Source organism: Montipora capricornis, chromosome 14 (assembly GCF_036669925.1).
Source record: "Montipora capricornis isolate CH-2021 chromosome 14, ASM3666992v2, whole genome shotgun sequence".
NCBI lineage: Eukaryota > Metazoa > Cnidaria > Anthozoa > Scleractinia > Acroporidae > Montipora > Montipora capricornis.
The window spans coordinates 41,561,793-41,576,792 of record NC_090896.1 but is presented as its reverse complement, the minus strand read 5'-3'; the positions used below and the strand labels follow the sequence as shown (position 1 = coordinate 41,576,792).

Genomic DNA, 15,000 nt, shown 5'->3' with positions numbered 1-15,000 from the left:
AACCTTTCTGTGTTACTTTGCAAAAAAGGCCCCAAAACGGGACAAAATATATCAACTTTTAACTACTCACGATGGAGCGAGGCCGCCATCTTAGAATTTTCGAGTTTGAGATTCATCGCTTTATTCAGGTTTTGTTGTAATCAAATAAAAAATCTTAGCTTTTCACCCAGAAAAATGCTTAGAAATTTTGCTTAATCTAAATTTTACTGATTTATTTGGTATAATAAATAAAGATCGTACTGTATTTAAAATAATTGTTTTACTGACAACCTAGTTTCTACGTTAAAGCGATTTTAAGAAAAAGAGAAGTAAACAAAAAATACTAAAGTTACTCTTTCACGATTGCTATCATAAGGAGCCCTGCACACAAAGTGTGTGACTGTTTGTATCTTTTGGAGACTTGTAATGGGAATATTGAAAAAGTTCATATTATCGAAATGTACCGCAATGAATGTTTATAATAAATATAACATCAAAATAGACGTATTTTTACCTTAAATGTTGTATATTGATGTTCTTGTAGCTGAAAACAGTGAATTTTAGAGATTTGACTGATTTTTCTGTGGACAAGGGTGGAACGGTCGATTTCAGACTGCTCCAGCACCAAGCCAGTTTTCACCAACAAATTCCCATCGTCCAAGTCTCAAATCATGCAAAAGGCAACCTGAAAGCCAAAGGTTTCCTCTCATTCCATTATATCTGTAATCAGTCCAAAACTCAAAGCACTAGACCTGAAATAATATCAAAAAATCCAGCATTAGAAGCTCCACAGATGAATAGCCAGATCGATTTTCATGTGCCGGCTTTCAACCGTCATGCTGTTTGCTCCTCTCTTATTGGATGATGATGAAGTTATAAAAGGGCATTGTTTCTTATCATCCAATCAGAGAGGAGCAAACAGTCACACACTTTGTTTGGGCTCTTTTCTGTTGCTATTAGGAGAATTTGAAAACTCTTGGAGATAACCTTTCATCAAACATCACTCACGTTTCCTTCCCCTGTGTGGTAACAAGAACCTGCTCTTAGTGAAGTTTTCCCATGCTGATGGAATTCAAGTACCTTGCTTGACATCAGATATAAGGGCTGGAGAAACATCCAAATTTTCTTACTCTAGTGTTGCTTAGTTTATTCTTCCACGTTTGATTGCTGGCAACATACTCAGATTTGGAATCAAACCGAATGTTTGTCACTCCGGTACCTCACCATAACTTTTGAGTCTTTCCGGTTGCATGTTATTGAGCCCAGTGTTAGAATAATAATAATAATAATAATAATAATAATAATAATAATTATTATTATTATTATTATTATTATTATTGTTATTGTTATTATTATTATTATTATTATTATTATTATTATTATTATTATTATTATTATTATTATTATTATTTATTTCTCTAGGGTCCTTGGAGGAGTCTGTGGTTGCGTGTTCAGCCATTTCTGCGATATTGCTTTTGCACTTTATGAAGTGTCATCGGTGAGTCCAAATGCAGTACATATATTTGATTGCATAATAAAACTCACTAAACCATGCATTAAAGAAGTGGGTTGTGGTTGTTGCACTTTTCAAGGATAAACAGTGTAGTAGAGTGCACCAGTCAAGTTATCAGTCTTTTCCCTTGGGTAATTAAAATAGCACCTTCTTCAGTGTGTTTTTTAAAAAGCGATATTCACCCAGACACTGCTTATTAAACGCACCTCCAAAATGGATGGAATTGTGCTTATTGCTATGGGAATCAATTTGCCAGCAGAAAATTCCACTAGATTCTGAACAATCGAGAATTGAGAATAATCAGTGGCTTCACCTTAAATTTCACTGATTGGGAACGTTTCGGACTAATGGGGAATCCTGCCAAAACTTGTTCATGCCAACCCTCTAGTCACCACTCTAGTGGCATGTAACATGATAACTCAATAATCATTGCAGCCCATACCTTCTGATGGAAAATGACAATTCCAACAAGGCTACATATTGTATAATTAAGTTTTATACATGATGCACATAACAAGGCATGTCTTCCCTGACCAAGAAGACAAATTAATTTGCCTTGCTGGCTCCAATTACTTTTTATTCATGTTGATTCTGTTATTCTAGAGATCATATCATCCAGATGTATCGTGGTGAAAATACGTTTTGTCATGATGTGTCAGTTTCTCCCAGGAAGTTGGTTGTAAGTTTTTGTTCTGTTCTTAAATCGTATCTCTTTGCTTCCTCTTGCTTGGCTGATTTCTTCTTTCTTTTTCCATCATGCCCTTGCTTGGCTTAGGGTTCGAAGTTAGGGTTTGGATAGAGATTTCCAATCCAATTAACATAATTAATTTCCAATTAATATCCAATCCAATTAGCATCCCAGCACTCTGGATTGGAGTCTTGATTCACACAATTTTATTACGTGTAATCTTAATTCCAATCACAATCCTCATTGCAATCTTCATCCAAATCTTAACCGTCATCCAATTCATAATCAAGGGTGAGGTAAGGCAAGGATTACTGTATACTTGCATCACTAAAATTTACCTTAAACGTGTTACCTGCCCTTAGTGTTGTGCACTGTATTTATCTTTGACAAATTGATGTTAGCTTGTGTATTGCATGTCTTATTGAGCATCATAAAATCTTCCCATTGAATTTATTATTTCAGGGACGAAGTCTGAGGTTCTCTGGATACCAGATAGCTTACACATTAGTAGGTGAGAAAATCAATATTGGTTGTGACCAGGTTAATTGCTATCATGATTAGCTTGTAAGCGGAAATTCCACTTCAGAAAAAGACATAACTTTGAACCAGTACAGGGGAAAAACTTTGTTGATTTTTTTCAAAGAAGGTTTCAAGTGCTTTCTTTTTCGAAGAAATGGTGTAAAGTTAGGAACTTTTTCTCCATTCCACACCTTTCCACAACTTTGTTTGTAAAATAAGGCCTCAGGTTCTTCGAATTGGCTTTCTTAATGGGAACTGTTACGATGTGTATGACCCCAAGTAAGCTGTGAGTTTCACTAAGGTTGTGTAAATGCAGTGAAGAGATGAGTTTCTTCTGGGGGGACTCACGGATTGCTCAGGAAAAAGAATCAGAGTGTTCTTTTGCAGGAATTGAACCGACAACCTTCCGATCATTAATCCGGATGCCCTACTACTGAGCCATGCACAAGAAACTTAAAAGAGCTACAATAGGCTTCCCAAGGAATCTTAGCAGTCTAGCAGGACAAAAATATTGCTTATTGGCCAACATGATAGAATTGAAATGGGAACCTTTCAAGACACGTCAGGCATTTTTGCACTGACTGCAACACCATATCACCTTCTATATCCCTTTGATGTGGTCACTATTTTTGTTTTAAAATATAGTGCCCGTATGTACTGAAATGCGCGTAATTACATGCATGCTTCATTTTGATATCCATCACAAAGCATCCCTTTAAGTCCAGGCATATGCTATTTCTAGCAGTAGGTAAGGTCTGAAGGTTGGCACTTTTTGTTGTTGTTGTTGAGTATAATTGCAATTATTTATCTTTAGTTAAGGAGTGGAGTATGGGAACTTTGATGTTTACTGTCTACATTCCCATATGTGAGTGATGTTGAAGTTCCTGACTCTTTTCAAAACCGCCCAGTAACTAATTATGTGTCTTTCTAAACATACGTAGTCTCATTTGCTCACAAGCCCAATACGTTAATCCAGACAGGTCAACCACATGCTGACAGACATAGCCTACAACATGGGGAACCCTCTCCCCTACTGTTCACAAACAGTGTGTGGGTTCTTCAACATCCTACAGTGTTAACAGCCAGGGTTGTGAGACCGGGGCTTCCGTCTATAGACCCTATCCAAGGACCCTTGGAAGTCTTCTCTGAATTTAGTTGAATAAAGACCATGACTGTCGGTCTGGCCATGGTTTGATCTCACGCAACCTCGCGTGTAGTAGTCTAATACTGTACCAACTTTGCTAACTGGATAGCGGTTGGCTCAGGATGTATGAACAGAGCCCTTTTTTGTTTTTGTTTTTTTGTTTTTTTCTGGTATGGTATGATACTGTATCCTCTCGCTTTTTTTTTATTTAAGGTTATTTTATCTTGATACTTCCACTGTGGCTTGTCTGTGCAATATTGGGATTCTTATTCAAGTACGCCGAGCGTCTTCCTCCAGAAATCTTGGATGCTTTGACAGAAGCTGGAATTGCATTCCTGTGAGGTTCAGAATTCTGTACACTTTTGCTTAATCCTTTAACGCATTTGACGAGATAGATCTACAAATGCCATTCTTCAATTATTTCCATCCTGTAAACTTTATATTGCCAACAGCAACGTTAGGTTGTTGGGGGGGAGGGGGGGGGGGGCTGTGTCATGAAATTTAGCAAAATTCAGTGACTGTTGGGAACTGGCAACCAAATCAAGCCAAACGGAAGAAAGAACAAATTAAGGCGTACGTTGAGGGAAGGTTTGAATAAAACAGCAAATACAAAGGGAGGGAGTGATGAGCATTATTGAAGAATTTTAAAAGGGATTGATATTGTTCAGCCTAACAGTTTTTCAAAGTTTATCTCAGTTGTTTGTAACTTAAATTATGTATACTTGCCAGCATTTGTCTGTTTGTTGGCACAAAGCTGCAATTAGTGCTGTTTAAAAGTAATTTCTGGTTAACATTGAGTTGCATAGCCAGTGAGGGTCGGTAATTGGTAAAACTGTGCTAAATGAACTGTACTACCAGGACACAGGCCCTTCTAGTTAGCCCGTTATCGTCACTTGTGTTTGTGGAAGGAGCAGAACTTCAGAGACGCTGTCCGAATGGACGTATTTTTTAAGCTGGGACATGCCGTGAGGCTGCTTAAAGTTGGCTTGCGTCCCATTTCGTATGTTTTCATGACTCAACAACTTTAAAGTTAACAAACTATCTAAAGTTCATGCAATGTTTATATTAAAATGTTAATTCGATTTTCTTTATTCCGAAAAAGTTGCATTTTGGCTCCATGTATTTTTCATTAACTGATTGCTATTGTGCTTCTATAAGGTTGCATGAGTACCGTTAAGTGTGGAAAATTGGCAGTCACTTGTCTAATGAGATGGTGAGAGGCGTGGGTCTATTCCTGAAATGACGTTACAGACTGCTTTGCATAAAGTTCTTTCAATAATATTAATAATTCGTTTATTCAAATCTCTTGCAGTTGTAATTGAATTACAGGTTGTGGTCAATCAGACAATAAAAAAACGTACAAAATACAACTTACATGGGTATGCCGAATATGATAGAAAAAATAAATCGTAATACCACTGTAAACATCCTACATTACGAATATTTTATGGTAACAGTGTTTTTCAGACGATCTGTATTCCATGGAACTTTATGTTTAGAGTGAGGTGTTAGGTCATACAGGACATTTATGGCAATTGGATTAATGAAAATGTTTATGTCCCACAAGAGTTTGCAGTCCTGATTCCCTGCAATTTCCAAGACTTGGTGCCGCCATTGGCACTTAGACCTTTTGATGTACTTTCCACAGGGAGACCAATTGATCTTGTGCGCAACATGGTTGTGGCTCTGAGTGATCACTGTTGGCCACTAACAATATGTGCCATTGTCTGTCCTTTGGTCCCGCATTGTCTTCTCTGGTGAATCACAGAGATGATATATTTTAGCTTGGATACCTCTTGTGGACAGGGCTCGCTCGATCTTGAGCGGGAAGTATAAAATTCTTTATAGATATCTTAAGATTACAATTTGTTTCACTGTTGTCTGCACCTTTACCTATGCTGAGGAACGTCCATTGAGTACCCTGTCTCTCCAGGCATTGTTTTTCTTTAAATTTCGGCAAATTGTTCACATTTGTTTCAGTATGTTTCAAGAGCTTGGGATTTCTTACTCTCATTTAAGGTTCCCGTGCCTTATCTAAACCATTGATCTACCTCCTCTTTTTCTTTTGTCTTTTTTTTTTTTTTTTTTTTTTTTGTGGGCGCCGGGTGCTGTATCCACGGTGAGGATTCTTTTTCTTCCAGGTTCCAGCTGACAATCCCTGCTGAATACCTTACTACTACATACATATTATTTCGTTTCTTCGGCTGTCAGTAAGCAATATCTTCCATTGTTTTAGAGTGGTTTTCAAATCAGTGTCGTAAAACCAAAACCAAAGTAATTACTTTGGCCGATCAAAAAGGGCGGAGACAATCCAGTAAACCAATCCAAACTCGAAGTAATTACACGTAGCCGACGTGAAGTGCAGGAAAATGTGCACGCGCGAGCCACGATTGGTTTTGGTTTCACTTCTGATTTATTGAAAAAGTGGCGCGAGTGAAGTAATGCAAAACCAAAATAATCCACTAATTACTTTCGACACTCAATTGAAAACCACTCTAATGAGCACTGCATGGGAGGCGGCGTGGTCCAGTGGTTTGGGCGTTAGGTTTGCATGCGGTTGCGCCGGGTTCAAATTGTGTTCTAGCCTCTGGTTTGGATTTGTTTCCGGTTGTCACGGATTCAACTCTACCTCCCTTTGTAAATATACCTAACTGATTGCCACCTGCCAGTTGGGGTTCTTAATCATTTTTCTGTTAAGTTTGAAGTGTTTCTTTCAGCTTATTAAAAGTGGGGTGCCAGTGAACTGTATCTTGATAGCTAAGTGCACTTCCACTATAAACACAGCATTTACATTTTTTCTGTCACCTACTCAAGCAGTTCGCAGTGCAGGCGGCGTGGTAGTTGTTTGGTTCCTGGGAGAGTACTCTGTAGAGAGTAAAGGAACTTCCGACGTTAAATAAGGTGTACCTTTACCTTTACCTTGGTAATGTGTTTACGTCTTCCGCCAATCCCCATGAATCTTATCTGGGTCCAGGGATTGCAAGTTAGCAGTGCTTTTCAGTTTCTTGAGCAGCTTCTGTTTTGTAATCGTGGCATACTCTTTGTCTCGTGATTCCTCAGGCTTAGATGTCGCCATATAATCTTCAATCTTTGTTCTGTTCTTTCCTTGTCGGTCATCAAGTAATAGTGCCTCGTGTCCATAAATTCTAGAACTTCGCAAGTTGGGCTGTTGGCTGGGGTTAGGGGAACGCAGCTCGTCCTGTTCACCTTTGCAGGAAACCTCTTCGTTTTCGAATCTCCTGAGTTCTTCTTTCATCTCCTCTAGTTCAAGGTCGCAGAACTCCTTTTTTTTCTTCTCTAATACTGGCACTTGTCACACAAGTTTTTGTTCAGAGTCCTTGCAATCTGGATACAGTCTCCTCCAGTTGTCATAAAGCCTCTTCCAGAACCCTGTTCTTTCCGGGCAAGCCAATAGTCAGCAGCTCATCAATTCTGTTGGATGGCACTCCCACTGTTGCCACCTATATGAACCACACCAGAGGTTGTTTGGGTAAACCCGCAGATTCTTCGCACCCTTTGGCCATTTAAGGCCTGCTAGGAGCAAGGGCCCTTTCTTCGTCCACATTCACCATGGTTTATGTTGAGGATTTTCTGTAGAGATCCACACCCTAAGTCTAAGGTCAACTCAATACAATTGACCAAAACCTTGCTCTCGGTTTCCACTGAGTAGCATTAACTGCAGGTAAACAAAAACACACGAGGTGCTAGGAAGGCATAGAAACAGGGGAGACTTTCATAATCAGTTGACACAACCAGTACTGAAATTCGAGAAGACGCTCACTGCACTATATATAAATGACCTTCCGAATTGCCTTATGCATTCACAACCAAGAATGTATGCTGACGATACTACTAGTATCACCTATGCGAGCAATGATGTTGAAGAAATAGAGCGTTGTGTTAACATAGATTTAGATAGAATTTGTATATGGCTTGCAGCGAACAAACTTAACTAAACACGACTAAGACAGAATTTTTCAACGCTAGAAAGGAATCCCATAATTGAAATTAACAAGTTTTCGATTAAACAAGTTTCGACTTCAAAATCCCTAGGTGGTCACATCGATGGAAATCTTTCTGGCATAAGTGCGATTAAGCATATTAGGTATTTTCTCCCTTTTGAGATTCTACTTAACGTATACAATTCACTGGTACAGCCACACTTTGATTACTGTAATGTATTATGGGGAAACTGTTCTAAGAACCTTTCTTCTTAATTGCAGAAATTGCAGAATCGTGCCGCTCGCGTTCTGACGTTCTCTAATTATGACTGCAGTACTGGTGAATTATTTCAAAATTTAAAGTGGTCGAAACTTGTCCATCAGCGCACAGTCAGTAAAGCAATAATGATGCATTGCATTGTAAATAACACTGCTCCAGAATATCTGACTTCGCGTTCTGTCCGTCACTGCGATTTAAGTAGCTATAACCTTAGAGAGAATGAATACAAGCTCGCTGTTCCGCAACCCCGTACTGAATTTTATAAAAGAAGTCTTTCTTACAGCGGGAGTGTGTTATGGAACGGCTTGCCTCTGGAGGTGCGGCAATTGACATCCTCTAGTATATTTAAGGGAAATTAAGAGACATAAATTTCGATCGACAACAATGATTTAATTAGCGATATTCTGTTTTTACACACGGCCTCCTTGAAAAGCAGGCTTTTTTGCTTTATCTTATTATTTTAGTTTTTATCTTAGATTCTAGATTAGTTAGGAAATTAGTTTTTCCATACTTCAATGTAAATGTATACCTGAAGGAAATACCGTGTTTAAATAAAGTTACCTTACCTTACTTTCTACGAATGTACCCTACACCACGCAGTGCTTTGTTTTCTGTCAATCAATTTTCCAAAGGGAAACCAAAGGATGTCAAAGGTTGAGCCGAGACATCCAAAGATGTTCAAACATCCTTTTTCATTAAATAATATCATTGGTAAGACATTTGGTATGGTTATAGAGCCGGGAAATCAGCCCGTGAAGAGATGGTGCTTTACATGTTTCGTAGTTCTTGGCTCTTTTATGAATAATTGCACTAGTTGCATAGATGGACTAGTTAACATTTTTGGTTGTCGTGAAAAAATTGATTGACTTAAGTCAAAAAGTAGTTTGCAGGTTGGTGTTGAAGTTGAGATTCCTGTGGAGTTATGAAAAGCACAGCGACGATTTCTTACCCTCTCTCAAAACCCCTGTATTGATACTTGCTAGAATTGCTAGTTGAAGTTAGCTTGTAGTCTTGTACTTACATCTTGCGGGTTTCTTTCAGGCCCACGATCGGCACGGCTATTTTCTTGTGGCTGTTCCAGTATTTCCTTGCTTTCTTTGTCTTCTGCGACAGAGATTTCCCGAACATCACCATAACTGTGGATAACAGGTTCCATTATACCTCAATTATAATACAAAAAATATGTGCCTTATTACAAGATTTAATTTGTAGTATCGTGGGATATTTTTACGAGTCTTGCTGTATTTTGGCGAATCCACAGACCGTAGAACTAAATCATTGAATAAACGTTTTTATTATCCAACTTTTTCGCACTATATTTTTAGCAAGTGAATTGTAAACCAAGAGCGTGAGACAGATTCGTACGTGACAAGCAGGGGGCAAAGGTCAGCACCTCAAATAGTCAAACCGGTTCTCTACTGTACAAATGTCATGGAATATTTGTATTCGTTTCGTACGTTTTCTGTAAAATGTAGTAACTAGTACAGTTGGATAATAATGACGTTTATTTAAATCTTCCTCCTCATGATCATCTTCTTCATCATTATCATCCATATCTTGAGCCCATCACCTTTGTCATCATTCAGCATTTTCTCAACCTCATCATGGCCTTTATCATCATCACTGACATCGACGATAATCCTTATGATCATTAACAGGGAGCTTAAGCACGCGCGTTTTTGAGACGCGGACGGCAACCGGAAGTGAATATTTCGCTCGCCAGGATAGCGGTCTCCCCCAGCTTTTTAAACTTAGGGTATCTAATAGTGAAAAGATACTTAGCGATATAAATGTGGTTGTGTGAAGGCAAGTTAAAGGGGAAAACAGCTCACTTCCGGTTGCCGTCCGCGTCTCAAAAACGCGCGTGCTTAAACTCCCAAACGTCAGTCATCATCATCGTCGTCAACATTATCATAATCATCGGTAAATCATTGCTCCATCAACATCATTTCACTTTTTTTGTTGTTGTCACCATCATAAAGGTACGTAGTCATTGATTATCTTGTTAGCATCGTCGTCGTCGTCGCCATCATTATCATCGTCATCATCATTGTCATAGCCATATTCGTAGTCAGCATCATCTTAATTATTGTCGCCATTCGTAGCGGCCTTTACCAGCATTGTTTTCATAACGATAATTAGCGTCATAAACACATGCATCAACGTAATTTGTTTATGAACACCAAGTGAACATATACACAGCTATCATCGTCCTCGCTATTACCATAGCATTGATTGTCATCAATATTTTTCAGGTGCGTTTCGTCTCATTGCTTTTGTTTATTGATTCTTCAGGCAGCTGTTCTCCATCATGTCATATTTCTTTTTCTTCTACAATATTCTTCTTGGATTTTTCTCGTCCTTTCTGCGCATTTTAAAAGGAATCCTACTAGGAGTGCTGTTTCTGCCTCGTATTGACAGAACATGTTTAATGCGGGGATTTCAGACCTGGGACACCGGTAGATCATCTTTTTTTTTAGTAAATAGAGGATATTACCTGGCCACGCGGAGATACGAGTTGAAAAGTTCGTATCTCCAAGCGGTTATGTAATATTCTCTTTATTATATAAACACCAATGAAATACCAAACCATTTGACTTTAATATTTTTTGTAGTCCTAACGTAGAACATTGGCGCGATTATGTTTACAACCATAGCAACGGTGATCTTTTCACGTGTGAAGATAACAAGTTTTCTCGCACCAGGTATTTCATTGGTTATGCTAGGTTTTAGTGGCCTCTTTGATTTTTCTTTTATAACTTGAAACTTGAACTTGAAAACTTTATTTTAAAGTATAATGTTGTATTTGTACAAATAACCACCAATTCAATAAACTAAATGGATCATTATGGATTATTTGTACTCGTCTCAGGTGTTGTATGCTCGATTACACAGGTGTTGTACGTTCGAGTTTGATAACAAAAGAGGATAAACATAGGGTACAATCCAAATACGTCAGTAATTTCATAATGCCCAACAAGGAATCGCGAAACTTTCCACAAATGTTTCCTCAAATGTTCGTGGCCCAATTGTTTCAAACAAAATGTGTGATACGTGAGTCTAAGGGCGCGTTCGATTGACCGTATTCCGGAATAGGAATACATGGAATATAAGTTAGGAATCCTTCGTTTTTGCAGAGATTCACATTAATATTGTCAAACATCTGCTAAAATGCTATTTTAAACATAGCTTTATTATCTTTGTTCCTACAAAACGCCACACATAGTGTTTTGAATGATCACTCCACGTATTCTTATTCCGGAATAGGGTCAATCGAACACACCCTTAGTCTAAGGTAAGACCAGTTTTCCATTCTGGTCAAATTTTAAATACAAACATTTACTGATGTGCGAAGGAATACCCTTTCTTCCAATTGTAATTCTCTATGTTCCCTAGAAATCAGTTGGCCTCCTAGTTATATTCTAAGACATTGGCATGGGAAACCATGACAGCTTAAACGTACACTGAGCTACACAAATAAAGCAGCGATGTAGGATATTTGTTCCAGTTGTGTCGACAAATGGGCGAACTTGTATTGATAAAGATCACTGATTTTTTATTTTTATCAAAGCAGAGTAACATTAGGACACCATGGTTGTTATTGATAAAAAGCAGTAAGTTTGCATCGATACAAGGCCAACAGCAGCCTTGCTTCCTTTTCTAGGCCAGGTTACCAAGCAAACAGCTGTTAAGTGAATCACTGTTTCCATTTTAAGTAGACCTTTTTAGCAGTGAGGTTTCTATCAAAACAAGGTCAAATCTAGCCTCAAATTCATTCATTGACCAGGTAACTAAGGCCACCACTGTAAAATGGTCTATTCAAGTACAGGTTTACATGTGGCCTACACTTATGAATGAAGACCAATGTACCCTTCTCTGTTTTAGCCTTTGTTGCGTACCTCGGATTTGTCAATGTACTTGTGGCTCACAGCCATCCCGTGATGCTCGCTTTTTGCCAGCTGCTGATTGACAGAAACAAGGACCTTGGTCTCGAGGGATCGTTGCCACAAGTGCACTCACTGCGACGAAGTGCATCACGGGAAGAGGGTACTAGTGCAGGTATGTCCTATTTTTTGTGTTTGTTGTTTTGTTTTGTTGTTTTTAAATATTTACAAGGAACATCCAAGAATGCTAAAAATGGACAAAATACATGTAGTTCACAGCAAGGTAGACCTCCAAAGGTCAGAGAACATCAAGGGCCTTAACCAAGGAACATTGATGGCATTGACGGTAGCGAGAAAGTCATCGGCAAAAATATGAATATGCGTTCTTGTCGTGATATTTCTGTTATGAACTCCAACTAGGTATTTATAGACACTACGTAAAATCTGCCCCAGCTTTCCAGGAATTCAACTGGCCAGAAATGGTATTAATAAAAAGCATTGAAACTGAAGAGTTAGATTGCAGGGTGGTACATCTCACATAAGCATTGTGTCCCTCTTCTTATGACTTACTTGATATGTGTAGAAAACAGACAAGAAATTTAGGAAAAAGCTAGCCCTGACAATTGTTAACCGTGAATGTGGTGCAAAATCTCTCTATGGTGGTTTTGTGCTTACGGCCTTGGCAAAACCTTTATTTATTTATTTATTTATTTATTTATTTATTTATTTATTCATTCATTCATTCATTCATTTATTGGAAAGGGTGGCAAAGAAATGTACCAAAATATTATGCTCGAATACAGAGCATCCAGATCCCTTGTTTTGGCCTCTTACAAGTAGCCTATCGCTTGTTGAAGAGTTCTTGTTCTCATCAACCTCGTAAGTGCTTAAGGTCCTCTTGACCCGGACTATGGTAACCAGGGCTGCAAAGAATGTGTGGGCTTTTAGACCTCCCACGACATGTACTGAACCAACACTTTTGTTCTTTGTACATGGTAGATGTAGATACTTTTTTTGTGCGTAATGTGTGCGTGGTAGAAGAGGTTACCTTCCTGTAGCGAAAGTATTTTCGCAATCTCTCTGAGGTTGAGGGAAAACAGGCGCCCACGTTGATGGAAAATTGTAACCCACAGCTCAGTAGTGGGTCAAAATGAGTGTGAGATCTGCTAACTTTTGGAAAGGCGTGCAACTCGAAAGAGTGAAATTTTGACACAAAAAAGGTTGATGTGACAAGATTCATTTTATAACCGAAACTGAATATTTGAGTCACTGTAAGAGGGTCGTGTTCTTGATTGTCGACTGTCCCTTTGCTTTTTTCTCAAATCCAGAGTTACAGGCCTGTGGTAAATGAGTGAATACGCGAATCGAAAAAAATAGTTAAAACTCAGTCGGCTGTATTGATTGAGTCTAGTTCGTTAGCTAAACTCAGGACTGGGAAACTGTTTACAAAACTGACCTGTCATTGCTTTTCAACACATGTATGAACAGGTGATAGAGTTTATCCTGCCCTGTTACTGTGCTCACATGAAACTTAAGGCCTTTATAACCGTGTTAGTGATCAACTCAAAACTTCTGGCAAACGCGTTCGCCTTAAGTAACCCATCATTCCGATAATGCATTAATAACGCTACTTTACGTAAATTTTCCATTACTTTAAAAATAACTGAAATGCTTATAACAACTGTCATGGTAACTTAATGCTTCCTAGTTGCTTTGTTACTCAAGTGCATAATTGAAGCAATCAAATTCAAAAATAATAAATGAATAAATAAATAAAAAACTTTATCTGTTTATTTTGCATCATGATCTTCTTGAGAACTCTGCACTGTAGAAGATTAGAAAATAATCCCTTGAAAAGCACTCATGCTATTGGGTTGTATTGGTTACTGGTCATTTCTAATTTCACTGGTTTTGCTATCTTGAGGTTGTGCTCTATTGATGTCGGTTTTTACAACAATTTCTGATGCAACGGTGACGTTAAGGAGACGTGGCTATCAGTGGATAGCTAATGGTGTTCTTGTTGTTGTAAGAAGGTCGAATTTGGGGAAGTCAGCTTTTAAAGAAGAAAAAAAAAACACAAGAGTTAGCAGTGTTGAAGGCATCCCCACGAGTGATAAAGGCTCACCTTAAGCTCTCTCCTGACCAGCCCAGGTCATATGATGTTGTTTTGTTGGTGTTGTGATCTTGGACTCTGTATTTAGAATTTTACGTATGAAGAAGATATGCCGCCTTACTGCCGCTGATTCAGAATTTACTCTTGCAAGTTGCAAGAGTAAGTTCTAAATCGAGGTCTTTTTAACTACCTGAAAGTTATCTTCTATTTTTGCTGTTGTTGATGTTCCCCCAGTTAGGTCAACAGGACTTTGACAAAATAGAAATTTGCATCCGCAGAATTGCTCAGTCAGAAGTTTCCTGGTGTATATTTTCAGCACTCTTGCAGAGTACATTTCATCACCCACATAATGCTGCGTTGACTCTATAATTATTGTGCTCAAGCCAATAAAAAAATTACATAAGTGAGTTAGTACAGCCATTTAAGTAGAGGTCTTGATAGAAATGCAAAATCAGACTGAAGCTCTTGATGGTGTGTTTTGTAGTAAAGGATATCTGATAATGCAGTGATCCACTTCAACATTCAGTGGATGTCATGCATCTGTAAACGTTTGGAGTGACCTAGAATCTCTTCTGGACAATATTGCCCCACCGAATCTCAGACAACTGGTTCAATGACAATTTACAAATACAAAATCTGGCAAAGAGTAAGTCAAAGAGGAAATTGATCGGGGCCAAAGAAAACGAATAGCAAACTTCAAGCAAAAGAGGATGACATTTATGTGGTGAAACCAGACACGTTTTCATTTTTAGACATTTTTTGCTTTAATTTTGCAATTTTTCCACAACAACTGCTTTGTGCCATGCCTCAAGAAAACATAGATATTGTGAAACCTCATAGGGGTTCATTGCAATTTTTGAGGGCATGGTAACTGCCAAAAATTCTTATAATTAGCAACCACTGGATTATTTCTCAAACGCTCCAGGAAGTTCCGTTTTC

The 15,000-nt window shown here is 38.4% G+C and overlaps 1 protein-coding gene across 4 annotated transcripts in view; it reads left to right on the top strand.

The window, feature by feature from the left end:
* The window catches only part of LOC138033798 (stimulated by retinoic acid gene 6 protein-like), a 69,295-nt gene that overhangs the window by 48,790 nt on the left and 5,505 nt on the right, over positions 1-15,000 (top strand). For 2 of the 4 annotated variants that reach the window (XM_068881627.1, XM_068881629.1), the window contains exons 12-18: positions 1,402-1,477; positions 2,096-2,171; positions 2,643-2,691; positions 4,057-4,180; positions 9,106-9,213; positions 10,360-10,523; positions 11,950-12,123. In XM_068881627.1, coding sequence (XP_068737728.1) covers positions 1,402-1,477; positions 2,096-2,171; positions 2,643-2,691; positions 4,057-4,180; positions 9,106-9,213; positions 10,360-10,523; positions 11,950-12,123 — 771 coding nt within the window. The remainder of the gene's footprint in view (positions 1-1,401; positions 1,478-2,095; positions 2,172-2,642; positions 2,692-4,056; positions 4,181-9,105; positions 9,214-10,359; positions 10,524-11,949; positions 12,124-15,000) is intronic. The other 2 variants (XM_068881630.1, XM_068881628.1) reach the window with 1 other exon arrangement.